At 35.5% G+C, this 22632-nt stretch overlaps 1 protein-coding gene across 3 annotated transcripts in view; it reads left to right on the top strand.

Annotated features, from left to right (window-relative positions):
* Positions 1 to 21333, top strand: part of LOC144966281 (chitin synthase chs-2-like) — a 78710-nt gene extending 57377 nt beyond the window's left edge. For all 3 annotated transcript variants that reach the window (XM_078902495.1, XM_078902496.1, XM_078902497.1), the window contains 11 exons: positions 272 to 922; positions 1418 to 1611; positions 2022 to 2112; positions 2699 to 2936; positions 5353 to 5455; positions 13233 to 13386; positions 14373 to 14534; positions 15126 to 15261; positions 16407 to 16607; positions 17815 to 18041; positions 18562 to 21333. In XM_078902495.1, coding sequence (XP_078758621.1) covers positions 272 to 922; positions 1418 to 1611; positions 2022 to 2112; positions 2699 to 2936; positions 5353 to 5455; positions 13233 to 13386; positions 14373 to 14534; positions 15126 to 15261; positions 16407 to 16607; positions 17815 to 18041; positions 18562 to 20460 — 4056 coding nt within the window. In that variant the 3' untranslated portion in view covers positions 20461 to 21333. The remainder of the gene's footprint in view (positions 1 to 271; positions 923 to 1417; positions 1612 to 2021; positions 2113 to 2698; positions 2937 to 5352; positions 5456 to 13232; positions 13387 to 14372; positions 14535 to 15125; positions 15262 to 16406; positions 16608 to 17814; positions 18042 to 18561) is intronic.
* Positions 21334 to 22632: the final 1299 nt, after the last annotated feature.

The raw sequence follows: 22632 nt of genomic DNA, 5'->3' as shown, positions 1-22632 counted from the left end.
TGTGTTTTTATTCAGACAGATTATGTGAGAATGTTTTTTTTTTTTTTGGAGTTTTTTTTTCGATGACTACGATGTTACTAGTGTGCATCTGTGTGAGTGTGTCTATATCAATATTGTATTGTTATAAATGTGTAACCAAATGACCAATTGCCACTTTTTTAAGGACATAAAGATTTATTATTATCATGTGATCATGCTTGAAAAAAAATCGTATGTTTAAAGCTGAATGATTTAATTTTTATCAACACATCTATTCAATTCCTTTTCACAGGACATCCGCTTAGGCTGCATCAACATCCCGATAAAAATGTACAAAGACACGCTTTATCGATGTCGAACAAAATGTCATCTTATTGTAAGCTTATGGAAAATTGGCCTCACTTTCGGTTTTGCCTTCATGCTTGTACCAAACCTACAGAGAATATCGACAACTTTCGAGGATGTGGTCAAAACACCTGCAGAACAGATCGTATACAACGTGAAACCGGGGCCGGATAGCAAGGGTATCATGTTTAACTTGTACAAAAGTGGCGTGCCGAACGTTACTCTAGGACCTTTGGAAATTGACAGTGGAAGAGGACCCGTCATCCCCAAAGAAGTTCAATCATCTATTTCCGGTGATAAGCAAATAGTATGGTCGTCCTTCCAACCAGATATTTCGGAAACTTTATTTATGGGTATTGAGTCTAAAAATTGTACAAATGTGACAACCTCTGAGCAAAAGGTTGTAACTGTGTGCACGATAACCTACGTGTACAGATGGAGACAATGGGTGACTTATCTACCCTTGATCATTCAGATTGTTTCGTCCTGGCTGTGTTACTATTTTGCCAAGCTTGCATGTAAACTCTGTATGCAGAGGGTTTCTTTCGCCATCCCACTCAGCTTGGCTACGCCAGTAACTGTTGCCATTGTCATTTCGGTAAGTCATAGCGCTTTTTAAATAATATAATAATAAAATAATAATAATAATAATAATAATAATAATAATAATAATAATAATAATAATAATAATAATAATAAAATAATAATAATAATAATAATAATAATAATAATAATAATAATAATAATATAATAATAATAATAATAATAATAATAATAATAATAATAATAATAATAATATAATAATAATAATGATAATAATAATAATGATGATAATAATAATAATGATGATAATATAATAATAATAATAATAATAATAATAATAATAATAATAATAATAATAATAATAAAATAATAATAATAATAATAATACTATAAGCTTTTAAGTATCAGAATTTCGATGTCAACTTGAGCCTTAAAATAGCCTTTCTAATACCTCAAATGAATTGTGACAAAAAATAAAAAATCAGTCTACACCAAGTACCTATATAACTTGTAATTTATACCCACCATTTCCCTTGTTGTCGTGATCTAGATGTGTTATGTTGACAAGAGCAAGCTAGTGTTGATGGAAAATTTTCTGGAATGGTCATGTACAGAGTCTGACAGCGACAAGCGGTGGCTCATCTGGCATTTGGGGCTCGGGTTTGGTCTATGGTGGGCGTCACAGCTCTGGATTACTCGATACATATGGACTCCAAAGGCCCCGAGACTAGCCTTTACTGAAAGGTACTCGATACCTATTAGTTGTATGGTGTGGATGTGAACTTTTCAAAATGGCAATGTTTTGAAGCTTATTGACAAAATCTCTAAGTCTCTGATTTAAATTTCTTTGATAAGTTGTCTGGGGGTTAATCTTAATCGATAACATTATGCTCTTCTTGGTGAAAATAAAAAAGGACAATTCTCGAATTTTGATTTTTATTTCATTTATGCTAATGACTAGTCTACTACCTCTCAGATCCTTAAGCTATAAAATATTATTTATATCAGCTCCGGTTTAATTTGGAAAGCAAATCAAAAGTCTGCCGAAAATGCTATGTTTCAAAGATTAATTTCACACGCCTTGGGTAACAATATATAATGTTGATATATGAGATTATCTCTTACCCCAAGTTTTTTAAAATATATTTTTTCAGACTTTTCGTCCTGCCTCAATATTGTGGTGCTCTCGTAGAGCAGTCAATTTTATTGAACCGGAGACGTAATGACCGGGAACAAGTTTTAAAGGTAGGTCTTGGATATAGACAGACATTGACTTAATTTGACATCAGAAGAGATTTTGGTTGTTCATTAAATTAGTAGCCCTTTTTTTGCAGTCAAATATTATGAGCATATTGCACCTAGAAAAAAAAACAAACTACTACAACAACAAACAATTATATCTTATTTACGAGTTTAAACATAAAATATTATAAGATTTTTTTGTAGATTCATCAATAGGGTGTTTTGCGCTTGAAACACGATTTTTTTGTACATAATAGATTGCTTCAAGAAAAGGTCGATGGGAGAAAGATTGAACGTAGCAGCTTCAATAAAGAGCAATGTATATTCTTGGCTGAAACTCTTCTTCTTCATCAAAAACAAAAATAAATATTGAATAATTTGCTACGTAAGTATTATGAATACGAGATCAAATGAGTAGGTACAAGGCATCGTGTCCTCAATTGCAATGCCACATAATTACATGTCACACCGCTGAAAAGTATTCCTTTATTTGGTGGCTTAGAAGTGGCTTAAAACCCTGAATTACCTCAATACAGATTATGCTTTTTATTGATCTACCTGTCATTTTTTATTTAAAAACAATTTCCAGGAAACGGCTTTCAGTGATGACATCAGCATGGACAGTTCCAGCACAGATCTCGCTATCCGACGCCAGAAAGAGCAAGTTGTCCCCAAGATATTTGTCTGTGCTACCATGTGGCATGAGACAGAAAGGGAAATGATCAATCTTCTCATGTCCATCTTCAGACTAGACATTGACCAGAGCGCCCGTCGAAATGCTCAGGACTACTTTAATGTCCAGGATCCTGACTACTATGAGTTTGAAGGTATATCACTTTAAATCTAATCAGTTAACTATCGTACTTCGGAAAAACACGTATTTAAGAATTTGGTCAGAAAACGCATCCATCAAATATCGATCGATTTAAATGACCCTCATCTTGGCAAAAACTCTCAAACCTGGGGCCTCGCATTTAAAGCAATGGATTTTGAAATTGTAACTCACCACCGTGCAAACATGCTATGATGCTGTTTAAATATTTCGAAAATAAAGCCAAACGAAGATGAAACTGTCAGTGTTAGAAATAACATATTATTGCTAGTAAAATTAAATACAGATAAATTTTAAACATAGAAAAAAGACTGTGGGGCTCTTGGGCCGTGTAAAAGTACTGTGCTACACCACTGAAAACACGTTTTTTGAAAACTACAATCATAATGTTATATATCATTACGCTAACAAATTTGTGATTCGGATGTGATTAAATAAAACTGTCTACGTCATAGGAATTTACGATTGCATAATAAGAGATATCTATCTACTTATTTCATCTTTTAGATTCGCAGTTCATGTTTGTTTTTAAAAAAATCTAAGACTGCATGCAAAGTATCACGCAAATCAGTCAAAGTGTTGGTAAGAAATTGAGCAAAACGCGCGCTCTTGAGTTTTGAAACGAACTATTTTATATTTTATCTTATCTCATCCTACCAAAGGCTGAATATAGGAGTCATCCTTTAAATGCCTATACAATAGTTTATAATTATAAAATCTCATATAGATTGCATTGTATCATTCACAGACAGTTTTACACAACTTTGAATGTAAAGAAAAATATCAATACTGCTATGTAAAATAGAAAATTACTATCACAGGGTACTAGTTATTGAAAATGGGTCATGATCGAGTCAATCATAAATGGACAAAGTTCACAGTATAATGAAATATTCGTGAAAACAATAATCATGAAAGCAACAACGATAATAATCATACAAACGTCTCTGATAAATTACCATGATTTAACATTATTTCAGATGTCATGCATTTTACTTGTCAAGATTTACAAACCAATCTACAAAATCATGAAAGTAATGGAAACAATTATACTCACATGACAATATAAAGTTTAAAAGATAAAAAAATAATGGATAAATAACCAAATAAACAAACAAATAAATGAATAAATAGATAAATAAATAAATAAATAAATAAGAATTAACAAAATCAAATTGAATTAGGAAATTAATCAGTTAATTAATTCTTTTAAAGTAAAATGAAATACAACATATTAGTCATACTTAAATCTCAGAGACTCTCTATCAACTAAGATTTTAAAATGATTCAAAGAAGATGCATTTTTGTGTTAAAACAGAGATCATTCCATGTTTTCACTAAACGTATAATAAATGTCTGTCTTATTTTGGTCTGAAATCTTGGAGTGTGTATTTTATATTTGTCGCCTCTGGTACACGTAATATTGGAAAATGTAAAAAAATTGATGGATTTATATCATTTGATTATGTATTATCTTGTTGAGTGGAATTAAATCTCCCCTAATTCTTCTGTATTTGAAACTGTGTAGATCGAGGAACGTTCGTCATATGACATGTTCTAAAGCCCGGGAAGCAATTTTGTTGCTCGTCTTCGAATATTTTCAAGACCTATTGACTGCCTTAGATATATTGGGCTCCAAACATTGTTCCCGAACTCAAGAATATGTCTTATAATAGTTTTAAATAACGAAAGAAACATGCTATTATCCAAATAAGTAAAACTCCTGTATATGATTCCCAACATGCTATTTGCTATAGTTATACAATCATTAATATGCACATCGAAGTTCAAATTGTGGGTCAAAAACAACACCAAGGTCCCTTTCAAAATTTGTATCAGGCAAAAAATTAGAATTAGAATTATCTGAGTAAGATGTGATTAGGATTTTTCTTTCCTACAAGCAATACCTTGCACTTGTTGATATCAAATTTTAATTGCCACTTCCTTGACCATTCAAAAAGAGAATTATTATCATCCTGTATGATTACAAATCTGATCAGATTCATTATAAATTTTAGTGTCATCTGCAATTTCTACATTTTGATTTTGTTATGTTTATAGCTAAAAATCTGGAAAATTGTGTAAGAGTCAGTGCTAGGCAAAGTAAGAAAGAATAATACAGGAGACCTTAGCGGTGTATGGTCGCACATCTGCTGACCGGTAATCAGAAGGTCTGAGGTTCGATCCCCAGTCGAGGAAGACTATTTTTGGGATGTTTTTTTTTCTTGTGTTTTTCTTTCTTGCTGTGTCTGGAATTGTCTTACACACTTTTTCAGATCTTTGTCTTACACCAGTGCCTGCTCCATGGAGTTCTCAATATGATATTTGTAGGTGTTTGCTATCGTTTTGTAGAGGGAGTAATAAAATATATTTTTTCCCAATTATTTATGATATCTTGTCTTTGTGTACAGCGAATATCTTTGTGGACGATGCAATGGACTACAATGACGAAGGAGAATGGATGCCAAACATGTTTGTCAAACAACTAGTGGCTGTCATCGACGAGGCTGCTAGGTAAGTCGTCATATTATATCATCGTCGTCCTCGTCGTCGTCGTCATTTTCATCATCATCATCATCATCATCATCATCATCATCATCATCATCATCATCATCATCATCATCATCATCATCATCATCATCATCATCATCATGCACAGTAGCATCAACTGCAGCAGCATTGTCGTCATCATTTTTAGTCGAAATCAATATCATCGTCAACAATCTTAAGCAATCAATCTAACCCCCCCCCCCCCCCAATCTCTCTCTCTCTCTCTCTCTCTCTCTCTCTCTCTCTCTCTCTCTCTCTGTGTGTGTGTGTGTGTGTGTGTGTCTTTCTCTCTCTCTCTCTCTCTCTCTCTCTCTCTCTCTCTCTCTCTTCTTCCACACACACACATTATATATATATATATATATATATATATATATATATATAATATATATATAATCGTGTTTGATACAAATATGGTACGAAAAGTGCTCGACATGTAGTAATGGAGCGAATTATTATTTTTTAAAGAAACAACAACAGTCAACAAAACAACTCAGTCCTGACGATGGCTAATTAAGCCTGAAACATTAATGTAGACTGTCTCAAACATTGTGGTAAATATTTAATAAATAATATATATATATATATATAAATATATATATACATATATATATATATATATATATATATATATATATATATATATATATATCTCATTCATTCTCCCCCCCTGTTTCTTCTTTATCTTACACACACATGTACACACACACACACATACACACACACAAACACATATGCACATACACCCCCACCACGTTATCCTCGCTCTCACTTTGTTTCTATTTAGTACTGGCAAAGAAAGTGAGGCTTAACTTGGAATATTGAGAGTTAAGTGGTGTCGAATATATAAAAACATTTCTTAATAGATAGAATGAAGATGACGTCACTCTGGTCTTTGTTATTGTTTTTTGCCATCCGCGTTTATGAGTGATACTCACTAAACGGTATTATCCACACTATAAACGTTCATGATTACACATAGTTTGTTGGTCCGTTATAATTCCGGATGGCAATGTTATGAACTTCTTAGCCAAGGGCATACTATCTATTGCAATTTGTGGTAGTTAATTCTTCATATTAGCGGGTACATGTGGAATTGAGAAAGAAAAGTTCTTCCTTGATTGAATGCATCAGGAATTGTCGAGATGTATAGATAGTATGCGCTTGGCTTAGAATCTCACAACATTGCCATCCGGACGTATAACGGACCAACATACAAAACTATGTGTAACCATGAACTTTTGTAGTCTGGTTGATACAATTTAGTGAGAATTACTCATAAACGTGGATGGCAAAAAACAATAACAAAGACTCGAGTGACGTCATCTTCGTTCTATTTATAGACTAATTCTAAATTCCGTTTCTTGACATGTGTAACGTCATTTAGAAGTCACCATGCCATTATAATATTTGGTTAGGATGGATTTCAGAATTAAAAATCGGATTTCCACAAATATCAAAGAAAACGCTGCTTTCAAATCGTTTGCCTTTGACAAAATAGCGTTAATCGTGCGCTAAGTACCGGTTTTCCTTTATCCTACAATGGTCACATTACTATGTCATTTTTATTTTTATTTTTCGAATGTTACAAGTAACTGAATCTTAATGCAATAGCAAATTCAAAACTTCATTATTTGACTAGTAAAACAAACCATAATATGTTCTTTGAAACCGTCTCGGCTCGATCTCTTTTAACTCCTGCATTAAAAAGATTTTGGATATTCTTATCCAAATAAGCCGCTAATTTTTTGTGGTGATCCCCGTTTAAATAGATAAGGTTTTGAAATGCAATTAGCAAGATTCATAAATGTAAATGTCCTTTGTTTGTATCTATAAGGAAATGAAGGTGGTTTCATAAACTTGGTTTCCTTGAATATTATATTACGTTTTGTAAAGTTAAACAAAGTGATGAATATAATATTATAGTAAACAATGTCTTGCAGAGCCTCTTATTGTGTCTTGGGGTTAAATCCGGTCTCTATTTTTAGACGAACTCGTCAGTTTCGTAATTGAAAAGCAAGCTGACATTACCGATCTTCTTTATCCGCCTGCTCTCGAGTTGACAAATTCAAATTTGCTTTTAAGGGCAAGGGTCTTTCCTTACAACTATTGGCTACAGCCACTCGGGCCTTCAGTCTAATCAAATACTATAACAATACTTCAGATCTAGATTTCATTCATAGAGACGCTTGCAAAAAATTAACCGTCAGCTCTAACGAATTGCAATGATGATAATGATGACGGCGGTGATTACATCGAAGACGTTAATGTTAATGAATTCAGCTTCTCCGTTAAGTGGTTATTGCATCTCATTCATTGGACAGAAGACAGTTTGTATTATCGTAGGAGTGGGAGGCATAAAATCTATGAACTACCTTGTTTCTTTTTTTTTCTTTTGTTTAAAAAATAAATCAATAGACCCTTGCATTTCCTCATTGTAAACTCCACCCCCACAACATCATGTATTCGTTAGCATTGATGCATCCTTATAAGTTAATGAGCCTGAGTCTGAAAAAGCGGATCAGGACATTAGGATATCCTGCTAGAATGGCGAGTGGTGGAGTAATTAAAAGTCAGAGTCACAGACAGACTTCCAAGTTGCAGAGAAATCAAGCTTCTTGTATAGGGATGGGTCAATAGTTAGGCAAAGGAAAACCTGGTTCAACAAAAGACTTAACTCAGTTAACCTTACCGTGCCTGTCCTTTTCTTTGTCTTTTCTGGTGTTATTTAAAATGTTTTGTTCAATTCAACACACACACTTGCCTTATTCATGAAAAAAAAACCCTTAGGTTTTCTAGTTGTTGTTAAAAGATCAAATATTTCCAGTAGAATTTTAACCATGTTTTCTGTCTTCATTCAAAGTGCAGTCTCCAATCAAAGTTTTTGAGACCCGTTGGTGATACTGCATTGTCGTCTGTTTTTTCTCAATAATGTTTTGCATAGTTATTTCGGCATTGATTGCAATGCTGTGATTAGCAGTTTGGTTCGCTTTGACCTAAGACGAGGTCGTCGAGTTGAAATCTCTGGCGGTAAATCTCGGGCAAAGGCGTTTAACAAAACGAATCGTTCTATTCAAGAATGAAGTAACATCCGAGGGTTCTCCCACAGGGTTAAACAACGATGACTTTGTTTTTCAATTATTTATCAGCGCTGTAAAGACTGCTTGTTTCATATTATGTCAGTTTTGCTGCTCAGCGAGCGAATAATATCCCAAAGCACTGACATTGTGGTAAAAGAATAACAGAACGATGTTACAACATAGAATAGTTATTACATACTGTAACGGTGAGTGTTGCCTCGTTGCTCGAAATAAAACAAATTTTATTGTATTGCATCAGATGCATATTTAGAAACAAATAACGTCCTGTATACAATCAAATCCATGAGAAAAAAGGCGATCATAATTTACAGTACAATGCAGGACAGATTTATCAACATCGAGTTGAAGGCATTAAAATTATGTCAAAACAAACATCGAGTCGAAATACAGGAGCAAAATAAAGCAACAAGGCCTATCCGGCCGGGATGGGGGTGGGGGCGGTCTTAAAGGGGTCAATATTAAAGAAGAGTAGGTCATGACTGGCCTTTAGTTATTGGATTTGGAGAATTTAGTGATTGTAATTCGCATTTGTATGCTACGAATCACTTTTAAGCTCCATCTTTAGCTTGTGCAATGATATCAGGGCATCGGCTTCAGGGTGTTATTGGATAAAGATATGCAGGGTATTGATTGCTCCCTTGTCACGCTGATTGTCGTGGGTTCTTCGTCTTCATTCGGCTTTCTAATGATGACTGAAACCAGTACATCGACAAAGTCTTCCCCATTTTTCACAAGAATGTTATTTTATGGAGACGTGTTCTTCTTGCTGAGTCTTAGTTGGAAGGATACCACGGAGCTCTTGAAACAGACTCCTTCCTTCTAAACATTGCGGTATGCAGTGGTTGTAGGGCATGGTATGCAGTGGCCGTATCTGATACTGAATAACCACTTCGTTCTTTTATATAATTCCTCACTATCTCCGCTGTATGTCGTTGGCGAATGATTCATGTATTTGTTTGCCGCAAATTATTGCCTTTATCGATCAAATAGCAATGTCGATATAAACATATTCTTGCCAAATGGAGATCGATATATTAGATGGTTATTTTCTAAGTGCGTTTTATAGACAAAGTAAAAAAAAAGTACTCCTATATTGGAGGTTTTATTTTTACAGGAGTCTCAATGAATGTAGTTCAAAATCTAAATTACATTGAATTTGCTGCCTATATCATTATAAAGACGCCATAACAACAAAGGGCGTAGTATGGTTTCGTCATTTATATTGTTATGATGTGCCAGTATTTTTCTTTTCCTTTATGTTATGAAAAAAATTATTTTATAAATTAACAATAGAACACATGTATATCGCACAAAGATCGTGTAATTGTCTAAAGTAAGTTTAATACCAGTAATCATTTATGATACTATAAAACAATGCAAGTTTCTTTAAGGCCTGTAAACAGATTCAGTAGATATCAGAGAATAGTTTTACACGGAAGATCTACCGGGTTTTCCAGTGTCACACCATAAAGCTTGGTCCAAGCTTTGTAAATAGTAAGGTTCTTAGTTATGAGAAGAAACAAAACTACACGAGAAAGAAATTATAAAATAAAATGCATTTATTGTGTGTGAGAGGAAACAAGATAATTAAACAAGGAGTAAATAAAATAGTGGAGGATGAAATGTACACAGCTTCATGTAAGTAAAATATCTGGGTTAGAGTTTTCAGCCTGCCCCTTTTTATGCCGACCTTTGAAAATCTCGCGTGTTTAATTTTCTTTCAATTTTTTTAGGAAAATGTTTGATATAGAACTACCCTTCTCTTGCATTTCGACAGTTGAAAGGATGTTATAATCCTTCAATGAATTTTATTATATCGTTGTACTATTTAAAATAATAGACACTGTGTATCGATTATAATTTTATATGTGTTATTAATTCTTATATTATATTTTTTTTTGAAAAACAAAGCTAACGTATTGTTCCTAATCACATTAAGCCTGTAAAATGGGGGGGGGGGGGGGGGGGGGGGGGGGGGGGAGGGGGGGGGGGGGGGGTGAAATCCAAGAGTTAAAGATAAAACTTTTGATTTTATTATTATTTTTTTTTTAACCGAGAAAAGTTTGAAGTATAGTGATTGCAACTCCCCGCATATTCGTCTTATTTCTAAAGCGTATTTGACATGGAATATTTGGTGAAAAAAATCCGGTAGTTTTGAAAGTCAGATCGACATGTCAGGTTGGATGATTGAAAAATAACTCTTTGTCGGATCTTTCGATGCTCAATAACATACAAACAAAACAACAACAAAAAAGACTTTTTAAAATGTGGGAATAAACCATTCTAAACCAAACACACTCCCCACCTGGTGACAGCGACAGGTACGCACGCGGACTGTGTCAATAACAAACAAAAAAATCACCTAACATTTTTTTTTTACTTGACCTAAATAGAGATAGATTAATTAAATATTGGAGCATGATGAAAAACAAAATTGCGGTTTGCATAACTCCCTCGTGGCAATAGTTTCGATATAGATCCAAAGTTAAAAGCACATAAGTCTTATTCATTTATTATATTATCTGAAACGAAATGTTGTCAGAAGCAGTTCTTAACCATCTTACTGTTTGAATGTGTAACCGAACAAAGAGAAGAAGATCATGTACATATAATATATAAAAAGTATCATCGCCATCTGGTTTCTTGAGCTTATTCCCATCAAGTCACGTTTCGCTCGCTATTCATGAGGAAATCTGTCCGAATGATCAAGAAAATAAATAAATCATCAAGAAAGCCTTTACATGCGTGGTTCAAATTTACTCTGACCTAATCAAGGAAATTATCTACCATATTAAATTTATCATAGACTATAATAACCACAAACCTCTCCATTTTCAATAAGAAATATCAGTAAAGAGAAACGCCCATTTGGGATGATCTTGCGTCCTTCCCACAAGGCACTTTCCATTTCATACAGAGAAACGGGACAACTCCCAGCTTATAGTTCTAAAGGACTCTTCATTATTATTTGTATGGCTGTCTGAGAAAACTCGGAAAGATGCGCAAATTTCATAAATTGTGTGCAGTGGTGTTAGACCACATCTTTCTGATCAATTCCACTTTAAATTTTCGTTCTAGACGTCTATGTGATTATAGACTATCTAGAACCCAAGTTATTATTTTTTTTTCTGAATAAAATTCTTTGCTATGGGAAACACAAGATCTATATCTTCGATTTTGGTTCATATCTCGAATCGAAGCTTGCCGTATCTTCCCGGGTTTTCTCAGTCAGCCTCACATTTTCTATCTTGTCCCTAGCATAAAAGATCAAATGATATTTTGGTGTCATGGGTATTAACTGAGGCCAAACAAGCCAATAGTTTTACATGTAACATTTTGGACTGAGACACAATAATGTATCACGCTCCCTTCATTAATACTAGCGTACATTGACAAACCATTTTATTTTTAATTTAGGCTTTAACTTTTTTCATTTCAAACATCGATATACCAGGATAATCCCAACTCGAAAAAGTTTTAAACTTGAAACTTCTAAATTGACCATTTTCGATGGTGTTATGACAATGTGCATGCAACCCAATATGTTAATACTGCGGCACATGAACGAAACACATTAAAAATTTTGGCCAGATTTTTAAAAAACTTTAACGACAATATTAATATCGTTTTACTTCACATATCGACGATTAAGATGATTCTCAAATATTTGACTTTGAAAGTCGATTTTAAAACAAAAAAAAATTTTTTTAGGCAAAATGAAAATGAAATGTTTGCCTGTGGAGAGTGCTATTCTGATGATTCACCCACGATAGACACTTTAAAAACACACGTTCCGACAATACTGCCATTACAAAAGACATATTATTATATACTTAGTCCATGAAAAGAGGACTTTGACAAGTCAACATAACCCCGGATGACAGCGAAAGTTGTCATAAACGTGAAGATCGCAGTTAGATTCGTGAAATATTGTTATGTCAGCAGTGAATAAGATGCACACAAAATAAGACCTCGTTGAAATATTATCCCTCATATTATTGGGTTTTTTTCCCGTGTTTCACGTAGGTCAAACGAACTCTTTAAGTAAGCAAACTCGAGATTACCATTCTTTAGTCGCCCCCCCCCCCCCCCCCCCCCCCCCACCCCCATCTTTGTGGGAACTCTTTTTTATTAAATTTTTATTCTCATTTTCAATACTTATTTCCCCTTAATGTCTCACCTCTATTACCCGTCATCAACTTACTACTACAACAACAACCACAATCCCATCACCACCACAACTACTGTTATCATAATCGTCGTCATCATCATCATCATCATCATCGTTGTCGTCGTCTCGTCATCATCATCATCATCGTTGTCGTCGTCTCGTCATCATCATCATCATCATCATCATCATCATCATCATCATCATCATCATCATCATCATGATCATCATCATCGTTGTCGTCGTCGTCATCATCGTCATCGTCATCATTATCATCATCGTCGTCGTCGTCGTCGTTGTCATCATCATCATTATAATCATCATCATTATAATTATAATTATACTCCTCCTCCTCCTCCTCTTCCTCCTTCTCGACACCATCGTCATCACCACCATTTATACCACCAAGCACCAACACGAACCTAATTCCTTGCAACAATTTACCAACCAAATTTTGCTCATTATATCACAGTTTGGTGCACGAGTCTGAAATAACTCTGATGGCTCCAGTGAAGATCCCTACGCCGTACGGTGGACGTTTGGTGTGGACGCTGCCTGGAGGGAATTTACTCATCACTCATATCAAGGACAAGAACAAAATTAGGCACAAAAAACGCTGGTCTCAGGTGAGGATTTGCAGGGTGTTTTACAAAGCTCTAGTTATTAAAAAAAGATCAACTCATCTTGGCCCGAAGACAAAAATTAACGAAATAAGATTTAAAAACAAAAAAAAAGAAATCAATCCATTCAAGACCATAATCTAGGTCAAGTCACATTACGGAACGCAATAGGATTCAACAGTCGTGACGTCACTTCCTTCGTAATGATGCGTCGTAACTTAGTAACTGGTTCTAAACCATCCGAACAATGGCGGACGCCCTTATGAAATACTTCTCCGACGAGCATAAAAGTGTATCCAGAGGAGAAAAACATTATAAATATGATCATGTTTTGACTTTCATACATTCTGATCAAGCCAGCATAAATAATAAAAAGTACCGATTTTCTTTGTTTAGAACCAAGCGGCTCGTTGCTGGGCGGACGTGACATCGGACTATTGAATCCAATTATGGGTTTCATGATATACCATTGTTGTAATGGATAGTATTTTGCTTTGCATGTGTTTGAGTGTATTTCTATTACAACAATGAGTCCATCATAATACGCTTCAACAGTCGTAACGCCACTTCCCTCGTAATGACGCATGGTAACTTAGTAACTGGCTCTCGGAACAATGGCAGACGCCTTTATGAAATATTTCTCCGACGAGCACAAAAGCGTATCCAGAGGGAAAAAAAACCATTATAAATATGATCATGCTTTGACTTTTACACAATCTGATCACAAGACATATGAAAAGTTCTAGCCAGCATGAAGAATAAAAATACCGATTTTCTTTGTTGAGAACCACCATGGCCGCCGTTGCTGGGCGACGTGACATCAGACTATTGAATCCATTGGGTTATCACTAACGACGTTAGCCATAAAGGTGTATGGCAAACTTTCAAACGGAACGCTCTCACTGGGTTACCATTATTTTTACTCCAGAAAAGACTCAAACACTGATTTTTACGCAATGAATGAATGAAAATATGACTTGCATTTTACCCAGGTGATGTATATGTATTACCTCCTTGGGTATCGCCTACTGGGCCAGCAGGATGAGCCTTTCAACACGTCCACCATGGAGAAGGATGACAAATGGAGAAGCCAAGCTAATCATTTCGTCAAGGGAAATCTATTCAAGTACATTCCAGAACGTGTTCTTATGCAGGTTTGTGGATTTATTATTTTAAAAAAGTTCTCAAAGCACGCAGGACTTAACAGTATTATTATTTCAAACAATACATTCTTCTGATCGTACCAGGTGAAATTAATTGTCAGAATAAAGCTGATATTATGATAATAATAATAATAATAATAATAATAATAATAATAATAATAATAATAATAGTAATATTAATAATAATAATAATAATAATAATAATAATAATAATAATAATAATAATAATAATAATAATAATAATAATAATAATAATAATAATAATAATAATAAGAAGAAGAAGAAGAAGAAGAAGAAGAAGAAGAAGAAGAAGAAGAAGAAGAAGAAGAAGAAGAAGAAGAAGAAGAATCATTATCATCGTCATCATCATCATCATCATCATATCATCATCATCATCATCATCATCATCATTATCATCATCACCATCACTATCTTCTTCTTCTTCTTCATGATGATCATTTCTCATTTTCATCTATGAAAAGAAACCGTTATTGTTTTCATCGTCACCGTTATCGTTATCGCCAACCCCACATTCATAATCAATAAACGCTGTATTTAAAACACTCCGTCATCTCTCTAAAGGCTGAGAATACTTACATTTTGACGCTGGACGGGGACGTGGATTTCAAGGCCCATGCCGTCCAGTTGCTGGTGGACAGGATGAAGAAAAACAAGAAGGTTGGAGCTGCTTGTGGTCGCATCCACCCCATCGGTTCAGGTAGGCTGTTCAACAAAGATACAATTCACTTCCACTGACAATATCATTTTCTTTACTATTTTGCCCTGAAGATGGTTTACTTCATATCTCGATGGATTAAGATTTTTAGTTCATATATCGATGTTGATTTTTACTTCATATATTGATAGATTAAGATTTTTACTTCATATATCGATGGAGATTTTTAGTTCATATATCGATAGATTAATATTTTTAGGTCATATATCGATGGAGATTTTTACATCATATATCAATAACTTGAAATTTTTACTTCATCTAATCGATATATTGAGATGTTTACTTCAAATATCGATAGACGGAGATTTTTACTATTCAAATATTGATAGATGATACCCATAGACCAGTGCTTTTCAACCAGGTGTATGGTACACCCCGAGGTGAACCAATTTTTGTTAAAGGTGTACCACTTTGATTGGGTCTACTGGGGGTATACAACATACCGGCATAAATCAGTATAATCAATCTACAAAAGCAACTTCATATAATAATAATTGTAATGGAAGCACCATAGACGGACCTTGATATAATATTTATTACCTCGCGATGTATTTTTCCTATTAAGATCAATACAATTTTAAAATATTGTGACTACTAGATTGTACAAGCTTTCAAGTAAAAGTTGAAAGTGTGTACGATTTCAACCAAGACTTTTAAAACTGTGGTACATCCAAAGACTTCAAATAAGGTTAAATCTTAAGTTAATTTGACTAGTAGGGATCTATAAGCTATCTAGTCAAATTGGTTTTTTTTAAAATCTATCAGTGCATATTATGGCGAAACCCTTGCTTCTACCGTTCATATCATGTGTTAATTTTTACAACCCACAAATTTAGAGAAGGAAAAACATTTCTCACATCCTCGGATGTATCTTAGTGACTCGGCGCAAATGACGAAATAAAAAATAATTATACGTTTTACGAACGAATCGGTGTTTCCATTGGAAAAGATGACTCGTTGTAACATACGTTCATATACACAAACACACAAACACACACACACACACACACACACACACACACACACGCATACATTAACGTCCTGTATTCGTTTCATCCAACTAATCATTTTTATCTTTCGACTCTCGCATTACGATACAGCAATTAATTTTTCCAATTGTTTTGCAGGTCCTCTATCGTGGTATCAGATTTTTGAGTATGCAATCGGTCACTGGCTCCAGAAAGCGGCGGAACATATGTTGGGCTGTGTGCTTTGTAGCCCGGGATGTTTTAGCTTGTTTCGAGGATCTGCCTTGATGGATGACAATGTCATGAGGACGTACGCTACCCGCTCGTCAGAGGCCAGGCACTATATGCAATACGATCAAGGTAAGACTATCCTTAAACATATATGGCTGAAGACCTACTGACATTAGGAGATTAAAAATAAACAAACAAAACAATGTTTGAGTACATGGATATGAAATGAATATTGATGTGTTAGTGGTGGGAGCGGGGGGCTGTTTTATTGTGAGACGAGTGATGGCGGAATAGAAGGAAAATAGAGACAAAAGACAGTTATCCATTTGATAGTTGGTTCCATACAGGACGCACTGTACACGATTTTTCATGCAGGGTGATTCAATACGATGTGAAAATTAGCATTTTATGGGCACTTATATCTAAACGTCTTACCAATAAGTCAGTAAGATAGAGGGAGCATTTACGTGCAACTACAGACGTAGTTCATGTAATATATTAACTAAGATGTTGATGGCAATCTGTTCGAGAAAAAAAACCAAACTCTTACCGGTTTTGATTGGCAAAATAATACCAATTAATTGGGACTGATTCATAAATGGATCTTTAAGGTGAACCAATATTGATATGTCAGATAAACTTTAATAGTAACCCATTGGCTTTTTGGCTGTCTAAACACGTCCATCGCCAGTACTGTGGCAAGGATATATTTAAAAATTTATCATGCAAATACGAGTGAAGAATTCGTTTATTGTTTACTAATCTGCCATGGGAGGTGAGATTGATGTATTCGATCTGTACTGCCCAAAATTTGAGTTAATACAATTTTCAGGATTGGTTGTCACAGGGAACTTTGTGGTATAGTAGTATGTCTTTGCGATGATCCAGACTCAGTCCTATAATTTGCCCAAACTCTACAACGTTTCCCCATCCACTCAACATGGAGTGATTAGCTTGTTCTATTAAGATAGCGTTTTATTAAGGATGAAGCATGCAGTACTATCAGTCCACTTTAAAAGTGTGAATAAAATCAGGTTTCAATGGCTCGATGTGTTGAACATTAGAAGAACTTTCTGATTTGTTAACGGTGATATAGATAGTTCGAAGATGACGTCACTCAGGTCTTTGTTATTGTTTTTTTTTGCCATCCGCGTTTATGAGTAATGCTCACTGAACTGTATTAACCTGACTATAAACGTTCATGGATACACACAGTTTTGTGTGTTGGTCCGTTATATTCCGGATTGCAATGTTATGAGCTTCTTAGCCAATCGCATACTATCTATAGAATGTGTATGAGTAAACGTAAATAAATGATATTCCTTTACATGTTTAGGTGAAGATAGATGGCTGTCCACCCTATTGCTACAACAAGGCTATAAGATGGAGTACTGTGCGGCCGCAGATGCCATGACGCATTGCCCCGAATCCTTCAAAGAGTTCTTTAACCAGAGACGTCGGTGGATTCCATCCACATTGGCCAACATCATGGATCTTCTCCAGTCCTTTAGGACCACTGTTAGGATCAATGACAATATATCGTATCTCTATATGATTTACCAGGTGTGTGATCTAAAACCGATAATTTGTTCTTTTCGTTCCTTCTTTCATGCTTGTGTCATTTTGGAAATTTAAGGAAAATGACTTTCCGTTTACATATAGATACGCAAAATCTACAAACTATAACAATCGTTCAAGAAAGAGATGTTTGATAACCAACTTTAAAATATAGCTAATGATAAATACTTGTAATTGTCTAGTTACGAAAGCTACTCTATTCGAGATGGTAACATTTTCACTTCGAATTCATCAATGCATTTCATATGACTTCTAACTTTTTATCTTTGAAGTCTTACTTTACCTGTAGGATACTCACTGAGCAGAAGTCACATAGACTATATAACAAAATATTTTACTCCAGTAGTTTTAATGTGACTTAAATGTGTTCATGCTAAACTACCGTGAGCTCCGTAACATTCTTGTAAAATTCGATTTCATCTCAACTCTTGTAAACTTCTAAAATCCGTGAGACTATCGAATTCTTTTATAGAAAAAAGTGCATAACAATCCATTTTTATTTCAGGGCCTACTTATGTTGTCCACTGTGCTAGGACCAGCCACTATTCTTCTCATGATGGCAGGAGCTTTGAACCCCGTGTTGAACATCAGTCTATGGCAGTCTTACCTCATATCCGTTGGACCAATGGCAGTATTTCTTGTCCTTTGCTTCTGCACAAAACAAGACACGCAACTCTACGTGGCCGCTGTACTTAGTGCAGTGTACTCCCTTGGCATGATGACAGTTATAGTGGGAACGGCTGTTCAAATAGCAGAAGATTCACTCCTCAGTCCAAATGCTCTGTTCTTAATAATGTTGGCTGCTATTTTTATACTTTCAGCAGCCTTTCATCCTCAAGAATTTTTGTGTGTTGTAGCTGGGGCTCTGTATTTTCTAGCCTTACCATCTGGTTATGTGTTGTTGATTATTTATGCAATGTGTAATTTGCACGTGGTTTCGTGGGGAACTAGAGAACAGTCCTCGCAAGAACGGAAAGCTCAGCTTCGACAGCGGTTGACGCCTAAAAACAGTGGAGGATTTTATGCCTGGATTCATCGTCAAGAGGAAGAAAGTGTATGCTGTGGGAGGTTTTTGAAAAGTCTTCGACAAATATGTGGATCTGACGGGAGGGATATCAATACTGAAATATTGAGACAAGTGATTGAAAAGTTAGACAAGGTAGAAGCGGGAATGAGAACAGTTCAAAATGGAGGAAACGGCTCCTTCCGGCAAAGTCGGAGACGTTCTTCATCTAGGTCAAGGCATTCCAAGAAATCGAATAAATCAAACATCAAAGACATTGAAGAAGAAGCTGTAAACGGGGATGCCAGTTCTTCTACGTCGTCATCTTTCTCGGATGATGATTTGATGTTGGAAGAGGACAGAGATGAGTTGATAAATCCAAAATGGTTGGACGACCCAGTGATCAGGGTTGGGGAGGTCCAATATTTACCAATGAGAGAAATTGAATTCTGGCAAAGATGCATAGCAAAGTACCTGCACCCAATCAATAGCGACAAAACCCTTGAAGCTAAAGTTGCGGTGGATTTGAAGTCACTTAGAAACAATGTTGCGTTTGCTTTTTTCATGATGAACGCTTTCTGGATGGTAATCATATTCATGTTGCAAAGAGTAAAGGACAAAATTAGCATTATTATACCAAGATACGAAGGAGGAGACCTAAAAATTGAACCTTTAGGCCTAATTTTCATGAGTATTTTTGCAGTGATTGTTCTCCTCCAATTCGTTGCTATGCTTAGGCATCGATATGGAACTTTGCTTCATATTCTTGCGTCTACAGAGCTCAGGGTCAACAAAAAGAAATTCAACCAGAAGCAAGCAATAAGGGACATTGTTGAATATGCTATGAAAATGCAGAAATTGACTGGCTTTGATGAAGACCTTACTGACCAAGATTATGACTGTATGAGCTCATCAGAGAGTCGACCGACAAGCATGCAACCCGAAAATATGTACGCCTCTTCAGTCAATTATCTATCCCAGAAATCCATGGGAATAGAAGACGCCAGTGGGCCAATTCAGCAAACAAATGACAACCCATACTCACTTATGCTGGACAACCCGGGTTTTGAAGATACAGAGGGAAAGCCACATGGCTCCAAACAAATGAAGCCAGTAGAGCGTCAAGACAGCAAAAACGGAAACGGAAATGCCCCTGTTAGGAAAGGAAAAGCAAAGCTGGGAAGAAGTAAATCGACAATGGTGGATAAAAACAATACACTACGAAAGCAATTCGAACGCCGTTATAAAAGATTGGTGAAAAACCATTCCGCTGAAAGGGGAGGTGAACCAGGATTTGACCCTTTTGTCAGTAGATCTTTGAGAGAGAGTAGAAGGTCATCAAAGTCCAAGAGAGAATCAGTTGAGGATGTAGTCGCCAGATTTAACGATTTTAATAAATGATAAGATAGTTACTTTAGATTTAGATTTGAACTACAAAAACGATGGGAAAATGCAAAAGAGGTTGTTAACGAATTAAGGGAATATTCTCCACTCAACCTTTATGTTAAATAACATCCCATACCTACGGCAAAGGAGTACCTCCCGGTTCCATTACCAAATGCCAACGACCAAAGGTTATTCGCAAATCTCATAAAAAACGTTTTATTTGGGTTGACATGCTTTGTATCAGCCGATGTAAAAACAAACGGTAAAAACAGGGTTCCTAATTCGATGTGATTATAAATGAGTACAGGTTCTAGAATTATAAACGAGAAAAGTGTGTACGGATATTTAATATTTACAATGCAGTTTAATGTTCCATCAGTCCCTCCATGTCAACAAAACTCCATCTTGTTTGACGCAGGTTTCTGGGAAACACCTAAGATCCGTGCCAAATGATGAAGAAATAAGAGATAAATACGTGTATGCTCATGTAAATAAATGCGTATATTTATATAGCGCATTTTATGATTTCACCATAAGAAATGCGCTTGCAATGCTATACAAACATATTCATGGAAGACCAAGTTTCCATTCCATATTTAGGCGACCTTTTTGTATTTTATTACCATTCTTACAATATCCGTCTCTGTCTCTAGTCACGTACTCATTACACCCGAGTCATAGGGAAAGGGAGATACATATATAGTTGAAGAGAGAGAGAGAGAGAGAGAGAGAGAGAGAGAGAGAGAGAAAGAAAGAGAGAGAGAAAGTGAGAGAGAGAGAGAAGATTACAGAGAGAGACAGAGAGATAGAGATAGATAGATAGAACGAGGGAGAGAGGGAGAGAGAGAGCGAGAGAGAGGGGGAGAGAGAGAGAGAGAGAGAAAGAAAGAGAGAGAGAGTGAGAGAGAGAAGATGACAAAGTGAGAGAGAGACAGAGAGATAGAGATAGATAGAACGAGGGAGAGAGGGAGAGAGAGAGAGAGAGAGGGAGAGAGAGAGAGAGAGAGAGAGAGAGAGAGAGAGAGAGAGAGAGAGAGAGATATTGAAGGAATTCAATTTTTTTTTAATTGGGGTATTCTCAATAAAAATGCTTCTAATATAATTTGTGTAATTGAAATATTTAAAATTTAATGGCACTAGTACAAGTTCTGAAACATACAAATAGGGACTGACAATGCCGCAGTCGCCAACGAACAAATAAGCCCCTTAAATCCTCAACATAGTTTGTAATAAATCTTGTAAAAATCTGATAACAACTATCTTGCCATTTTGAAAAATAATTTACAAACTGTCTCTTTATATTATCTATATGATTATGTTATAACTTTAAATACGTGCCATTACTAGTCTATTTATTATATCTTGTGTTTTGTGATGTATCCCTTCTTATTCACAGCTGCTGTCTATTTATGCGTTCAGATGACTAGAAAGTTGTCAAACGAGCTATCAGTATCTATACCCCATTTCCTGGCAATTTTTATTTGAATGTCCATGACTTAGCGACCACAAGTGCTTGTACCGGAACCAAGACGACATCAGTGCCATAAAAAGAGGGATTTTACCATAATAGTATAAGATACCTGAAATGGAGAGTACCAATAGCTTGCTACCCTCTGAAAAGGACACGTTTCTATTTCAATTTATTTTCCATATTCAGATCTAACACCCAACCAATCTCATTTGAGTCGATAGCGAGAACAGAAAAAAAGTATCTGCCATACTGCACAGTCGAAACCAATTCTATTTAGTTCAAACTGCTTGAACTGTAATCTCTCTCTCTCTCTCTCTCTCTCTCTCTCTCTCTCTCTCTCTCTCTCTCTCTCTCTCTCTGTCTCTCCCCCCCCCCCCCCCCCCCCCCCCATATTAACCAGTTAACTGTCGTACTCTGGAAAGACACTTATTTACGAGTAAAAATTAAAAATTTGGCCAGAGAACGCGTCCTTCAAATATCTATCTATATAAATGGACTTCGTCTTGGCAAAAACTCTGAACCTGGGACCTCGCGAGTTCCAGATTTAGAACACGGCAGTGTTAACTGGTTAAACGGAGGCTAAAATGTTTATGAAACAAAGTAGGTACGTTTTGCCAGTGATATATATCTCATAGAGCTAATAATAAAGGTATTAAATCCTATTGCTGTCTTCAATCGCTTGATTCGTAGTATTAATTCTTGAGTGGAGCATCTCA

The sequence above is a fragment of the Berghia stephanieae genome, chromosome 2 (assembly GCF_034508935.2).
Source record: "Berghia stephanieae isolate SIO BIC M18660-M18661 chromosome 2, UCSD_Bste_1.3, whole genome shotgun sequence".
NCBI classification, from domain to species: Eukaryota; Metazoa; Mollusca; class Gastropoda; order Nudibranchia; family Aeolidiidae; genus Berghia; species Berghia stephanieae.
The sequence above is the reverse complement of the archived record's forward strand: the minus strand, read 5'-3'. Positions and strand labels throughout refer to the sequence as shown.